General features: G+C 40.7%; 2 protein-coding genes across 2 annotated transcripts in view; one reads left to right on the plus strand and one right to left on the minus strand.

Annotated features, from left to right (window-relative positions):
• zgc:195001 (uncharacterized protein LOC567531 homolog) overlaps positions 1-1,624 on the plus strand; it is a 10,258-nt gene extending 8,634 nt beyond the window's left edge. Inside the window, exons 3-4 of the mRNA XM_053338927.1 lie at positions 1-103; positions 1,220-1,624. The exon at positions 1-103 is cut by the window's left edge and continues 37 nt beyond it. Of these exons, the coding sequence (XP_053194902.1) occupies positions 1-103; positions 1,220-1,624 (508 nt within the window). The remainder of the gene's footprint in view (positions 104-1,219) is intronic.
• Positions 1,625-4,281: 2,657 nt separating this feature from the next.
• On the minus strand, positions 4,282-12,302 carry akt1s1 (AKT1 substrate 1 (proline-rich)). The gene is made up of 6 exons (XM_053338527.1): positions 12,173-12,302; positions 10,773-11,624; positions 10,362-10,629; positions 9,638-9,721; positions 9,371-9,549; positions 4,282-4,722 (listed from the first exon to the last, which is right to left on the minus strand). The coding sequence occupies exons 2-6, from the start codon at positions 11,163-11,165 to the stop codon at positions 4,585-4,587; spliced, it is 1,062 nt and encodes a 353-aa protein (XP_053194502.1). The 5' UTR covers positions 11,166-11,624; positions 12,173-12,302; the 3' UTR covers positions 4,282-4,584.
• Between the last annotated feature and the right edge of the window lie 1,879 nt (positions 12,303-14,181).

Below are 14,181 nucleotides of genomic sequence, written 5' to 3' on the forward strand. Positions count from 1 at the left end.
GAAACTGTTGTGGATTTCAGAAGGCGGTGCCAAAGTGGCTCGTACCTCAGATGCGGTTTGCCCGTATCCCGTCAGACCTGAGAGATATGAACACTCACCTCAGGTAGGCCTGGTCGTGTTCACAGGAAACAACCTGAATTCAGGGATTAATCACGCCTACAGTCTTTTTTTCATTGGAGTCAAAATAATATGAAAAAGTATCTTCTAATGTACTTTTGTCTTTGGTTCATTTCAAGTAACAAGATTGTTAATCAGAGGTTTAAATACCAGATTAAATAAATACATACATTTAATTTAACATTAGGTTTATTGTCATTGGCTAGACTAGTATATCTTAAAGGGAGGAAGAAGAAAGGAAGGAGGGAGGGAGGGAGGAAGGAAAGAAGGGACGACAGGAAAGAAGGAAGGGAGGAAGAAGGAAGGAAAGAATGGATGAGGGAAAGGGAGGGAGGGAGGGAAGGAAGGAAGGAGGAAAGAGAGAGGAAGGAAAGAAATAGAGGAGGGAGGAAGGACAGATGGAAGGAAGGAAGGGAGGAAAGAAGGAACAGTCAAAATAGACTTTTTTTGTAAAGGGTCACAAGCCAAATGGGGACAAATCTGGAAAGAAACTAATAGCTACAGCTGTTAAGTAACTTAAAAGTAAAAAGTAAAATATTTCCCTCTTGAAATGTGATTAAACAGAAGATTTAAGTTGCATTAAATGGAAAAGTACCTCAGAAGTAGGTATGGGATGATAACCTTGTTCAAGGTATACTACGATTTGAAAAAGTCACGATAACCGAAACCGCCACATTTTCTGTCAGGTATGAGCTGTTTTTAGTCTGGTCAGAGACAGGAAGTGGAAAGGTCAGAAATCCCTCAGGTGGTGCAGCTGCAGCGTAGAGTATCACGACCCCTCACACTGTCATTACAGATTCAGGTTAAATTAACATGTGTCTTTATTTTTCTTCCTTTTAGGAACATTTTAGAGCTGTAATCGCAATACCGTGAAACCGTGATATTTTTTCTTATGGTTATCATACCGCCAGAATCTCATACCGGCCCATGCCTACTCAGAAGTGTAATGAAATGCAGTACTTGAGTAAATGGACTAGTTACTTCACACCATTGGTCTTTTTATAAGCATGTTTTGGGGTTTCGGGGGTTCTGGGGTCGTCTCCTGCAACTTATCTCAGTATCTTGAAGCTGGAGATCATCTAAAAATCCTGTCTCCCTTTAGGTCATGTGTAAGGAGCACCTGCTGGGCTATCGAGGGTACTGGGAGGTGGACTACGACGGCTGGGTGGTGATCGGGGTGATCGGTGAGAGTTCACCCAGGAAGGGAAATGAAGGATCCTGTGGCCTCGGGGAGAACAGCACCTCCTGGGGCGTCGGCTGGTCAGGCTCCTGCTACCAAGTGTGGCACAACAGCGAGAATGTGGACGTGCAGCTCCCCAAGTGCTCCTGCATGGGCCTCTACGTGGACCAGCCCGCCGGCATCCTCAAGTTCCTCGCGGTGGAGGGAGAAGGTGAGAAGGAGGTGCGGCTCATTCACAAGTTCAAAGTCAACATCCAGGAGAAGATTTTCCCCGGGTTTTGGATCGGCACAAATTCATACTGTCTTATCCGGAAAAAGGATCAGTGACACAGCTGCATTGGGTTTTTTGGGTTTTTTTTTTTTTTTAGCATGCATGGGGGACGAGGGGGCAAAGTAGTGTAAATTAAAGAAGGTGTCGGGAGGTTTTGGGGAACAAGTGTTGATAGCTGTGAAGCATGACTGAAGCACGCCATGATGACATCTTTATAGATTGTGTTTTAATTTCTCTGGCGCATGAAGGAAGCTTATTCATTTCATATAATAACCAACAATGCATTTCAAGTATTTTATGTATTTTTGTGTATCTAGTCCTAAAAAATAGACAAAGTCTTACACACATTGACTTTGCATGTGCTAGAAAGCTTGTTTTTAGAGCCTGCATCTTTTTCTATGTGCCAAATGTAGTCAATAAATTAAACTATTGTGTAAAAATACTGATACTGTCTATTGTATCTGTGTCTGGTCATGTTCTTCTCACATACAGCAGTAAAGCACTGCTGCCATCTAGTGGCCGATAATGATATTGCATCCTTAAATGTCTCAATGTTCACATAATCATACAATAACTCTTTTTTTTCTTGGTGTTGCTCCTTTATTTGAAACATAAAATTACTTAACGGAACATGTATTTGTTTTTTGTTTTGTTTTTTAATGTCAGAGATGGACATTTATTTTACTTTCAAAATCAAAACCATCTCTCTCTTTCTCTCTCTCGTTCACACGCAGTCACTTTCTCATTCATTCAATCATTTCAACAAGATACCTGGAGCAAAAAAAAAAAAAAAAAAAAAAAAGAAAGAAAAGAAAGAAAACAATAAACAATACCATCCCCGATAACTCAGTATTGATTTACAATCATTCTATCAGTCAGTCATTCGTTGGCAAAAAGTAAAAGTACAAATAGGCATGTTATAAGGAGGTGCTGGTGTCCTCCGCTCACATTTTAAAGAGCCCCAAAGCTTCGTGTTAAGCTAGACGTTTCTCTGGTTTTCACCCCCTTTTTAGGAGTACGTAAATCTTCTTTTCTTCTTCTTTTTTAATTTTTGGGTGGAAGAGGGGGGGGGGGGGGGGTGTGACAACTGACTTATTGATCAACTTACTCATTAAACGATGGGAGCAATGCAGACAGAGAAATCTCCCCGTGTGGTCCTCAGAGATCACTGGCTCCAGTGCCTCCATGCTAACACTTCAGCATATCCTGTGCTTAATGACAGCAGTAGTGATTTTATGCTATTAACTCCATACAAATGTAGATAATGTAATTTACGGGGGACGGCGGGGGGGTTAGTGAAAAATGTCCCATTATGCACCATTTCCTCCTATGAATAGAAATACACAGTGATATTGCTCCTGCTAGACTTCCAAATATTGAAGAAATGGAACAAGAAGAAAAACACTTGGGGAAATTCTCATTTTTTTCTACTTCCTTTCTGAGAGTTAGAAGAGAAGATTGATTCTACTCTCATATTTGTGTATTAAGCATTGAGCTATAGCTGGCGGATGCTTAGCTTAGCTTAGCATAAAGACTGGAAGCAAAAGGGAGAACGGCTCACCTGGATCTGTCCAAAGTTCAAAAATACACCTACGAACACATCAAGAGCTTAAGCTGTATTCAAACAGAAATGTACGACTTTGAGTATTATTATTTTACTAGTATTTAACCATTTTTTACAGCTGCTACTCCGCTGTACAGCACTGCCAGGTGGATGGACTAATGCTAACTGTTGCTAATCAAGAAATAGTAACTGTAATTTCCCATAAAACCATCATTTAACATGTTTATATAACAGTTTGTGTATGGATGAAAATGACAAGATATAACATGTTAATAATAACGTCCAGAGGTGCTGGTAGGCATAGTTTTTGAACTTCAATTAGAGCCAAGCTACCTGTTTCCTCCTGCTTGAAGTCTTTAAGATGAGCTAAGCTAAGCTAATCATCTACCAGCTCTAGCTCCAAAACCAAAACCTTTAAAAGGAGCAGTGTGTAGACTTTAGTGTAGCATCTAGCAGAAAGGACTTAGTAAGTAGGTTTTAATTAGTGTATAATTAGTGTATAATCACCTGAAAATAGGAATAATTGTTTCTACAGTAGCCCAGAAGAGACAAACCAAACACAGGCTCTTGAGAGGGGCTTTTGTGTTTTTTTTAGCGACTTTAGCCACCACTGTACTTTCTCCTACATGCTTTAAAAGGGGAAGGGTACGATAGAGGTATTCAGTTGGTTACAATCTGCACTTTCACCACTAGATGTCACTAAATTATAACACACTGGTCCTTTAAGTTTCCAACACCAATATGCCACATAAAGTTCTGTTAAAGATAAATGAAACTGAACAACAAATTATGTCTGCTATAAAGTTAGCACAGAGAGCACTGGAGACATCAATCAACCGGATAAAAAAGTAGACGGCGCCTTAAAAGTTCTCATCAATTCCAGAGATCATTTGACCAAAAAGGCAAATTTCCCAAAAATTACCCCTCAAGGTTCATAACATTCGCCAGTGCCAGTTAAAGGATTAAACACTGTTTGAGCATCCTTATTGGTCAGTGCAGTGGGTCACAACGCACACATCTTTAGGTCCGATCCTAATGTAGTGTTGGGGGGGAGGAGGGGGGGTTGTGCAGTAGCTAGTACTGTGAAATGTGTAGTGATGAGTTGGGTGCGTATAGTGTTGAGAATGTTATTAGTGTTTCATAACAACATTTCTTCTTTTTTTTTCTTTTTTAACTTTCCTTGAAGCATGTGCTGTTAATTTTGGTTAATGAGAAATAAATGGAGGTACTAGCTTTTACACTGTTTCACATACTGAACGTCACATCTGCCAGCCAACCCGGGTCGCCTCGTGTCACGACAGCATCTCTCCACGTTTTCCTTTGCTCTCTTTATTATCTCCCTCTATTCCTTTTCTCTCTTTATCTCCGCTCGCCTCTTTCTTTCTTTCTTTCTCTCTCTCTAACTATCTATCTATCGAGCACTCCCTCTCTCTCTCTCTGTCTCGCTCTCTCTCAGTGCTTGAGGGAGAAGTCTCCTGTGTTGAGACGGGGCCGAGGCAAGGCCCCAAACATTTCTGTCCCGTCGGTGGCTCCGGGGGCCAGTAGGGCTTTCATACTAGCAGCGATGTGCTCCAGGTCGGCACAGCCCACCTGAAAGACAAACAAACAAAACCTTTTTTAATGTACAGGTTAGTGGAGAGAGACAGGAAACTGGAGGCAGAGAGGGAGCAATGACACGCAGGATAGGACCGCTCGATGCGGGATTCGAACCGGGCCGCCTGCAGAGGACTATAGCCTCAACACATGGGTGGGTGCTGTACCAAAAACAGACAATTTAAACAGGTAATCCAATAAAACTTCCTTCGCTTTTCTACTCAAACCTGTCCGAAATGTAAAGTTGTGAAATATTTGCCCAGCTCGACCTCACACACTAATGTCACACACACTTTAACGGTCACATGAACTGATGGAGCCGTCGTGGCCATTAGTTGGTGCATCAGAATACGGAGAGCTGAATAGTTTCTTTGTCTTCGTCTTTAGACAGCATGAAATATGTCAGGATCAACTGACACTAGAAAAAAAAAAAAAAAAAAAAAACTCATAAAAACAACCCAATCAAAAACAACAGCTTCGTTAATTATCTTATTCTTTTTGTTCAGAATGTCATTTCAATTAAGAAGATGTCAACCAATAATATGTAAGGTTTCTTTTTAATTCATTCTGTAATTAACTAGTCTAATTGATGGAAAAACCTCCGCTGACCCATTTTGCTTTGAAGTTTATTAAAGAATAAATATCTGCATCTATTCTGAATTAGAGAGGATATTAAAAGGGAACAACTCACCATGTCATGTCACATAATTAGTGTATTAGTCTAATTTAATTACTATTTAATTGTATTAAGGATTATTAGTTACTCATATGGTCAGCACAGAATGTACAGGCGATATTAAACAGAAGCACTTGTTTTTTTTTTATTATACCAATTATGAAATAACAGGTCAGTACTAGAGCTTTCATACTGATGCATATTGAAGGGACTGTAACACAAAGCAAGTTTAATTTACGGCCTTTTTCACTGGGATTTCTGAGACAAAAGCTGACGAAATCTTGAAAAAGTGCTTCCATATCTCACTGTGAGACACTTCCACTGATGCACGATGTGGAGCTTTGGTGACTTAATTGACAGTGTCCGAAATGTAACACCAAATTCTGCCAATGTTAGTGCTGCTACGACCCTCGTCCAATCAGAATACGACAGGAAATGACAGAATACACTGTCTGGCCCACAGTCATTTCCTTTAGTTTAGTTTATTTCAGTCATTAAATGTATGAATCTCTAATGGCGCTTTTCCACTACACAGTTCCAGCACGACTCGACTCGACTCGACTCGACTCATGTTTTTTGCGTTTCCACTAGGGATAGTACCTGGTACCTGCTACTTTTTTAGTACCTGCTCTGCTGAGGTTCCAAGCGAGCCGAGCCGATACGAAATGTGACGTCATCAGACTGCCGGCCGCTGATTGGTCAGAAGAGTTGTCGCTGGAAGAGTCATTAGCCGTCCCACACAAGAATCAAACCCGCCATTTTTAAATACCGACAACATCGTTACAGCCATACGACTCAATGTTCTTCCTTTGTGTGTGACAGAAAGCCTCATACAGCAGCAAGTACACCATCGCCTCCATGTCCTCCATTGTTTATGTGTTTGTGTCGCGTATAAAACGAAGTGACGGCAGTTTCGCTGAGCCGTTGCTATGACGACCCCGCCCACGTTGAGTAGGTACTTCTTTGTAATGGAAAAGGTTGTTCCTGGAACCGAGGCGAGTTGAGGCGTGCCGAGGCGAGTCGAGTCATGCTGGAACTTTGTAGTGGAAAAGTGCCTTAACACACATGTGAATAAATAAAGTTAATAATCATATGTGCTTGTTCTTTAAGTTTTTTTTAAATATATAGTTTAGCAAGAAAAGACTCATTCTTCTTAATAAGCCCAACGGCACAAAACGAAATAGAAGTTTTCAACTCGTATCAGCGATGTAGATGGATGACGAGTTGGGATCATAGCTCTACGATTCACCACACATTCAAATGATATTATCATTCAGTCTGACAGATTGTGACCAAAACTTTCATTGAGTCTTATATTGGTAATGTTGGATAACTGATATCATGAAGCTGGTTATAAAATGACTCCGTGAACACTGAGTTTACTAATCCAGCTGTGAGTGTGTTCATGTGAAAGATAATAATTACATATGAATGAATATTATATAATTGAAATATCAACAGGACCGTGAGAGGGGCAGCGATATCAGTGATGATGAGTGAGTTCAAATGCTGCATATTAGAGCTGCAGCTAACGGGTATTTTCATTGGTGTTCAATCTACCAATTATTTGATAAATCGATTCATCATTTTGTGTATAAAATGCCAAAGTAGTGAAAAATGTGCCCATTAATTTGACCAGAAGCCAAGTTAACATCTTCAAAGATCTTGTTTTGTTCAAGCAAACTAAAGATATTCAGTTTATATTGATATAAAAAATAGAAAAGAAGAAAATCCTCACATTTAAAATGCTTGAACCAGATGACATTTGTGTTTTATTTATGAATAAATTATTAAAATTGTTGCTGATTATTGTTCTTTCGATCATCATACGATACATTTACTTACTGCTGTTGAAAAAGCCGGAATAATACGGACATATTAAAAGTTAGGCTGAAGTATGGAGATTATTACATAAGCTTTTTTTAAATATCAGCATTTTAAATGTCAGCGTTTTCTTCATGAGAGAAAATGAATAGATAACTAAAATGGATGATCCATTCATTTTACAAACTGACGTGTTTGCTCTTTTGTCTCTTTCATCTATAATAAATAAGTGATGCACAGAAAAAAGACGGTTCAAAGTAAAAGTAATGTTTCTGCAGACGAAGCAGAAAGACAAAAAGTAAGTAATCCATTAATTACAGTATAAGGTTGATCAGATAGATAGATAGATAGAAAAAAACAGGGATGCAAGGAAGGAAGGGAGGAAGGAAGGAAGGAAGGAAGGAGGGAAGGAAGGAAGTAAAGAAGGAAGGAAGGAAGGAGGGAGGGAAGGAGGGAAGGAAGGAAGGAAAGAAGGAATGAAGGAAAGGAGGGATGAAGGAAGGTAGGAGGGAGGGAGGAAAGAAGGAAGGAGGCAAGGAAAGAAGGAAGGAAGGTAGGAGGGAGGAAGGAGGGAAGGAAGGAAAGGAGGGATGAAGGAAGTAAAGAAGGAAGGAAGGAGGGAAGGAGGAAAGGAAAGGAGGGATGAAGGAAGGTAGGAGGGAGGGAGGAAAGAAGGAAGGCGGAAAGGAAGGAAGGAAAGGAGGGATGAAGGAAGGTAGAAGGAAGGAAGGGAGGAAGGGAGGAAGGAAGGAAGGAAGGAAGGAAGTAAAGAAGGAAGGAAGGAAGGAGGGAGGAAAGAGGGAAGGAAGGAAGGAAGGAAGGTAAGAAGGAAGGAAGGAAGGGAGGAATGAGGAAAGGAAGGAAGGAAAGAAGGGAGGTACGAAGGAAGGAGGGAAGGAAGGAAGGGAGGAAGGAAGGAAGGAGGAAAGGAAGGAAGGAAGGAATGAAGGAAGGAATGAAGGAAGAAGGAAGGAAGGAAGGAAGGAAGGAAGGAAGGAATGAAGAAGGAAGGAAGGAAGAGTCAAAACAGACAGGGTGAATGTGACTCAGGAGGACGGCAGGAAGGTTAACCCTGTTCTAAACTCTCTATCACTGATTAATTATCGAGGTAATCAAAATGTTCAGTGATCTATAAAAATGTCTGTTCTGCTCTTTATGACTCGTGTCGTTATTGTGAGCTCAGTAACTTTAGTCCGAGTCAGTATCCTGTTGAAATGATGACTCATCACTTATTTTTTGTTGAGCAGAAACTGCCAAACATGCAGCTTCTCAAATATGAGGAATTGAAATTTTTCTGAGCCAAAGTCAAATATAACTTCTTTGGACTTTGAACTGTTGACCTGACATCACAATGGTTAAGCCAGGGGTGTCAAACATGCGGCCCGTGGGCCAGAACCAGCCCGACGAGAGGTCCAATCCGGCCCAGTTTCCTTCTTCCTCTTTCCCTTCCTTCCGTCTGTCCTTCCTACCTTTCTTCCATCTTTCTATCCTGTCTTCTTTTCCTTCCTTCCATCTGCCCTTCTTCCTTCCTTCCTTCCTTCTGTCTGCCCTTCCTTCCTTCCTTCTACCCTTCTTCCCTTCCTTCCATCCTTCCTTCCTTCCATCTTTCCATCATGTCTTCTTTTCCTTCTCCTTCCTTCCTTCCTTCCTTCCTTCCATCTACCTTTCTTCCCTTCCATCTTCCCATCCTGTATTCTTTTCCTTCTCCTCCTTCTTTTCCTTCCTTGCTTCCATCTGCCCTTCCTTCCTTCTACCCTTCCTTCCATCTTTCCATCCTGTCTTCTTTTCCTTCTCCTCCTTCTTTTCCTTCCTTCCTTCCATCTGCCCTTCCTTCCTTCCTTCCTTCCTTCCTTCCATCTACCCTTCTTCCCTTCCTTCCTTCCATCTTCCCATCCTGTATTCTTTTCCTTCTCCTCCTTCTTTTCTTTCCTTCCATCCGTCCTTCCTTCCTTCCTTTTATTGGTCCGGCTCACATGAGATGACATTGGGCTGTATGTGGCCCTTGAATGAAAATGAGTTTGACACCTCTGAGTTAAGCCCAAAGACAGCTGGGTTATCCCGTAATCTCACTTTGTAATCTCTGCATGTAAAACCAGCACCAGCTTTGTCCTTGTGTAAAAAATAAAAAATGATATGTGTGCTGACCCGTTCTCCGCTGTTGCTGTCTCCTGGAGCCGCTCTGTTTCCTCCTCTGCAGCCCCACACAGGCACAGATACGGGCAGAGAGCGGGCCAGAGCCATGGCGTGGGTGTGCCGGGACGAGTACGCCGCCTGACCCATGGCCATGCTGCGGGACGGCGGGGGAGCGTCCTCACTCAATGAGCCTGCGGGACACATAGAAAAATAACTGTAGCTAATGCACAAACCTGGATCCATGCACACATGCAACCACTGTGCATATCACACTCTTACCGTCAGTGCTCTCCTCCTCGCCGTCAGACTCAAAGAACGGCTCACAGTCACGAGACAGAGAGTCCTCGTCCATGGAGAAGACACCTGAGACAGAGCGATGATGTAATATACTCGAGTCGACACATTACATATATAAATAAGGGTTTCCGAGGTGAGCGAGTCAAAAATATCTTTAAAAAATTGCTAAAATATATTTTGTATTTTTGTTGGTTTTATGTCATTTGAAATGACATTTGCACCATTTTTTAACCCAAATTAGACTGAATGCTCCTGAAAATGTCAAATGGTGTAACCACAAAAGAAGAGAGACTGATAAATATTAACTATTTTATCACCTACAGTGTACTTTAGTGGACTTATACTAATAATTACTCCTGATCTCCATGGTTACCCAGATTAAATGTAATATTTAGAACAATAGTATTCCATTAGCTTTATTTAATATAAAAGTTATAATGTAAGATCATGCCAAACTAGTTGATATGGTGTTTTATTGAGAAGTTGAAATATTTAGTGTAAAGTATTTATGGTTACACCACTTAGACATTTTTGCCATAATCCTCAAAATGGATTAAAAGCAGAAATTTTATGCTGTGTGCAAGTTATTCATATGTTTAATTTCACATTTTAACCCCTTTAAATTTGACTTATGGATACAAAAAACATCATTGATCCATCTATCAAATCATTTCAATACAAATTAATTGCATAGTTAACTCCTCACCTGCACTTTCATTCCCATAAGGTCTCCTCTCGTCCATATCGTCTTCCTCTTCCTCGTCCTCACACTCTTCCTCCAAGTCCTCAATCCCAGATCTCTGTCTCCCCTGCTCCGTCCCCTCCAGCAGGTTCTTCTCCCGCTCCCTCTCCCCGTTATCGTTCTGTCCTCCTCCCTGCCCGGGACCACCTGAGCTGTAGATTGACGGGTAGCTTTGGGAATACAGTCTTCCGTTGGGGCTGACTCCGCCCACCCCGCCGTCACCTGTGAAGCTCTGAAAACGAAAACAAACACACACACACACACACATGGATAAATGGATGGATGGATGGATGGATGGATGGATGGGAGCTTTGTTGGATTTTTTTTTTTTTGAGAGTGAATACCACACAACACAACAAAGTCAGGATCACTCACCCCCCTGTTTATGGGGTCAGAGGTCAGGTCAACCACCAGCTTGGTTCCTCCCTCTCCCCCTGCCTGGCGTGTGTGCCTTTGGGCTGTTAGCATGGTCGTGGAGTGCAGCACGCCGATGTCATCGACGTAGCGGCGTGCCGACTCAGCAAGGAACCCTTGACCCCATACATTATAGGAGAAATCCCCCTCTCTTGGAAAGGCACTGCCGCTCTCCCGTTTCCTCACCCCGTCTCCGTCTCCGGCCGACGACCTGAACTTCTTACAAGCTGTAAGTATGGCCACGTCGCAGCCAGACTTTTGACAATACGTCTCCGCGGCGGAAAGTAGCGCCAGCCAGCTCTCCTTGTGGTTGTCTGGGATCTCGGGTTCGGATGACTGGTTGATGGAGGCCATAACGGTGCTTAAGAAGTGTTTCTTAAAAATGGACTGACCTGATGGAAAGAAACCTGGGTAATGCTGATGAAATGATGAAGACGTTGAAGGTTTTTAGACTGATCAGAAGCTTGGATGATGGTTGATTTTTTTTTTTTTTTTGGTGACACCAAACCTACGTGTTTGACTTTGGTGGTTCTTTGCTTTGTGGAGATGCAGCTTGTCCTTTTTTTTAATCCCCCCAAAAATGCAGAAATCTGTATCTTCTGTCTTGCTGGTGTAAGGTTTTTGTTTTGTTGTAGTTTTTTTTTTTTTTGCACTGGTGAAGATGCAAAGGGTGGAGATTTTTTTTTTTTTTTTTTTTTGATCAATCAGGTAGAGAGGCACAAGGTGACTTCAAGATATGATACACTGAGCGATGTCCTTTACACACTGGAGAGCCAGGGGAGAGAAGAGATGGTGCCAAGTTGCTGGTGATACCTAGAATAAAGAGAAAAAAATAAGATCAGCTGCTGAAAAACAACAAGACATGTCACTGATAGCTCCTCTGTGCAAAGTTGATTCATTTAAACCTGATTGCACACGTTTAAATACATGCAACATAAGTAGAAAAACAGCCCAAGTAAATCTGTCCTCAGACTGTCGCAGCCCCCTCCACCTCTATGAGCTGCTTGACACAACAACCAATGCTAACTACTGTAGCTACTGTAGCTTTCTTATGACCATGCATACTCGACTGAAATCCACTTCACGGCCATGCAATCCTGTCCGCAGATGACTGTGCGCAGTTTAAACGTGCACGCCGACGACTTTTCTGCACGCTGGCTGCCCCTTGTTGCAGCTGTTGTTGTTGATCTTGTTGTTTATTCAGTGTTGTGTATGTGTGTGTATGTATGTGTGTGTGTGTGTGTATGTGCAGCCTCCTCATGATGGACCCACATTTCACCTCCATTTTTTTTTAAAAGGCTTTAACAGCAGCCCAGGCGACATGTGTAAATAACAGAAATGAAGAGGAAATGTTCACCCACCTGTTCAGTTTCTTTCTTTAGCGTTGCCAGGCATTCATCGACCTCAAACTTTACTTCTTTTCGTAATCAAACGCATTCAGCCTTCTCCCACGGTTTCTCTCCCCTAGCTAGGCTCTTCACCAGCGGCAAGCTCGCAGCGATGACGACAGCTTTCCCGGTTGAGGATTTCAAAATAAAAGCGTTGGTCATGCTGATGATGAACAGGCAGTTTTGTGTTTGTGTGTGTGTGTTGAATAATTAATCTGAGGTGATTAATTGATGTTTTAATAAGAGGGATGGCTCAATAACCTTAATCCTAAAACTGCAGGATTATCATATAGGTCTAACTTAATTATTGATGTTATTATGCACTGTTTTTATTAGTTATTTGGTCAACATATTTTTTATTATATTGGCACTTTTCTGCTTTATGATGAAAAGGATGACAAACGGCCCTTCAGCAGAGTCAAGTGCAACATATAGGACAAGTGCAATACTGTGTAGATCAGGAGTGACTGTGTACAATTTCCTATGTTGTTGTATTTTCTGTTCACGTGCTTTGTTGGTGTTTTAGTCACATATTCAAGATTCAAGATTGAACTTTTCTCAATTAGTTAAATTAATAAAAAAAACAATCAATATTGATAACTTTGCTAACCTTACATTTTCCAAAAGGTTTCCTTTGACGACTAATCAGATGGGTCTGTGTAACTAGAGCCCGACCGATATACTGATCAGCCGATATTATCAGCCAATATTGGCCTATCACAAATATATTGGTATTGGTGTATATGTTGTCCAATTTTTTTTTTTAAAGTTGTAAAGGCAGCATTTATCTGTATTAGCATCATCCCCCAAATATTCATTATGCCCTGTGTGTAACAAACCATATGTGTATCAGGTTATATTGACAATGCAGTTTGTTTTTATTGCATGGCTGTTATTTTGACTCATGTTTTATGTCTTTTAATTTATTTTATTTGTATTTTATATTTAATTTCATGCCCCGTGTGAGCTGTTATGTCTTTTATTCATTATGTCTTTTATTTATTCTTCTGTACAGCACTTTGGTCCACTGTGGTTGTTTTAAAGTGCTTAACAAATAATAAAAATAGATAAATTATTTGGTATTTTCAGTATTTAATTCCCATATTTTTTATAATTTGACATGTTCTTGTTTGCTTGTTTGTTTGTTTTCACCGCAGTAATGTTCAGTTCGTTCTTTTACATGAAATTTTTGAACTGACTCTATAAACAACAACCTGTTTTTAGTTTAAGGATTAAAATCACCTCACATCCGGTTCAGGTTGCGGTGTCTCCAGCTTGACGGAGCTCTGACGTCACCTGTTTACTGACTTCCAATCAAACGCACGTTGCACACGTGACCGAGTTCTGTGGGCGGGCTCGTTCTCGCTATTCTTTCTCGTGCACGTGTACAGCCCACCTACCAGCTGCTCACAAGTGAGATCAATACTGTGTTTTCATTGGTGGGAGAAGTATTCAGATACTTTACAGCAATAAAAGTACAAATATAGCAAAGTTAAAGTACTGCATGAAATAGTCTACTTAAGTAAAAGTACTGCAGTATTATGAGCTTAATGTAGTTAAGGTATTACATTAAACGTACTGCAGTATTATGAGTGATATAGTATGCAGTATTACAGTAAAAGTAGTGATATATTATTATATATGACATCATTAGATTATTAATAGTGAAGCATCAGTGTTAGAGCAGCATGTTACTGTTGTAGCTGCTGGAGGTGGAGCTAGTTTATACTACTTTATATACAGTTAGCTAGTTTACACTACTTTATATACAGTTAGCTAGTTTACACTACTTTATATACAGTTAGCTAGTTTATACTACTTTATATACAGTTAGCTAGTTTATACTACTTTATATACAGTTAGCTAGTTTATACTACTTTATATACAGTTAGCTAGTTTACACTACTTTATATACAGTTAGCTAGTTTATACTACTTTATATACGGTTAGCTAGTTTACACTACTTTATATACAGTAGCTAG

This window comes from Scomber japonicus, chromosome 18, assembly GCF_027409825.1.
Source record: "Scomber japonicus isolate fScoJap1 chromosome 18, fScoJap1.pri, whole genome shotgun sequence".
NCBI lineage: Eukaryota > Metazoa > Chordata > Actinopteri > Scombriformes > Scombridae > Scomber > Scomber japonicus.

What these genes read in the sequence shown, in the direction of transcription:
- akt1s1 (XM_053338527.1), bottom strand. Translation starts at nt 11,165, where the DNA reads ATGGCCTCCATCAACCAGTCATCCGAACCCGAGATCCCAGACAACCAC. An exon ending in CTGACCCCATAAACAGGGGG is followed by an intron (nt 10,630 to 10,772) that starts GTGAGTGATCCT and finishes TTTCGTTTTCAG; the next exon opens with AGCTTCACAGGTGACGGCGG. An exon ending in CGAGGAGGAGAGCACTGACG is followed by an intron (nt 9,550 to 9,637) that starts GTAAGAGTGTGA and finishes TGTGTCCCGCAG; the next exon opens with GCTCATTGAGTGAGGACGCT.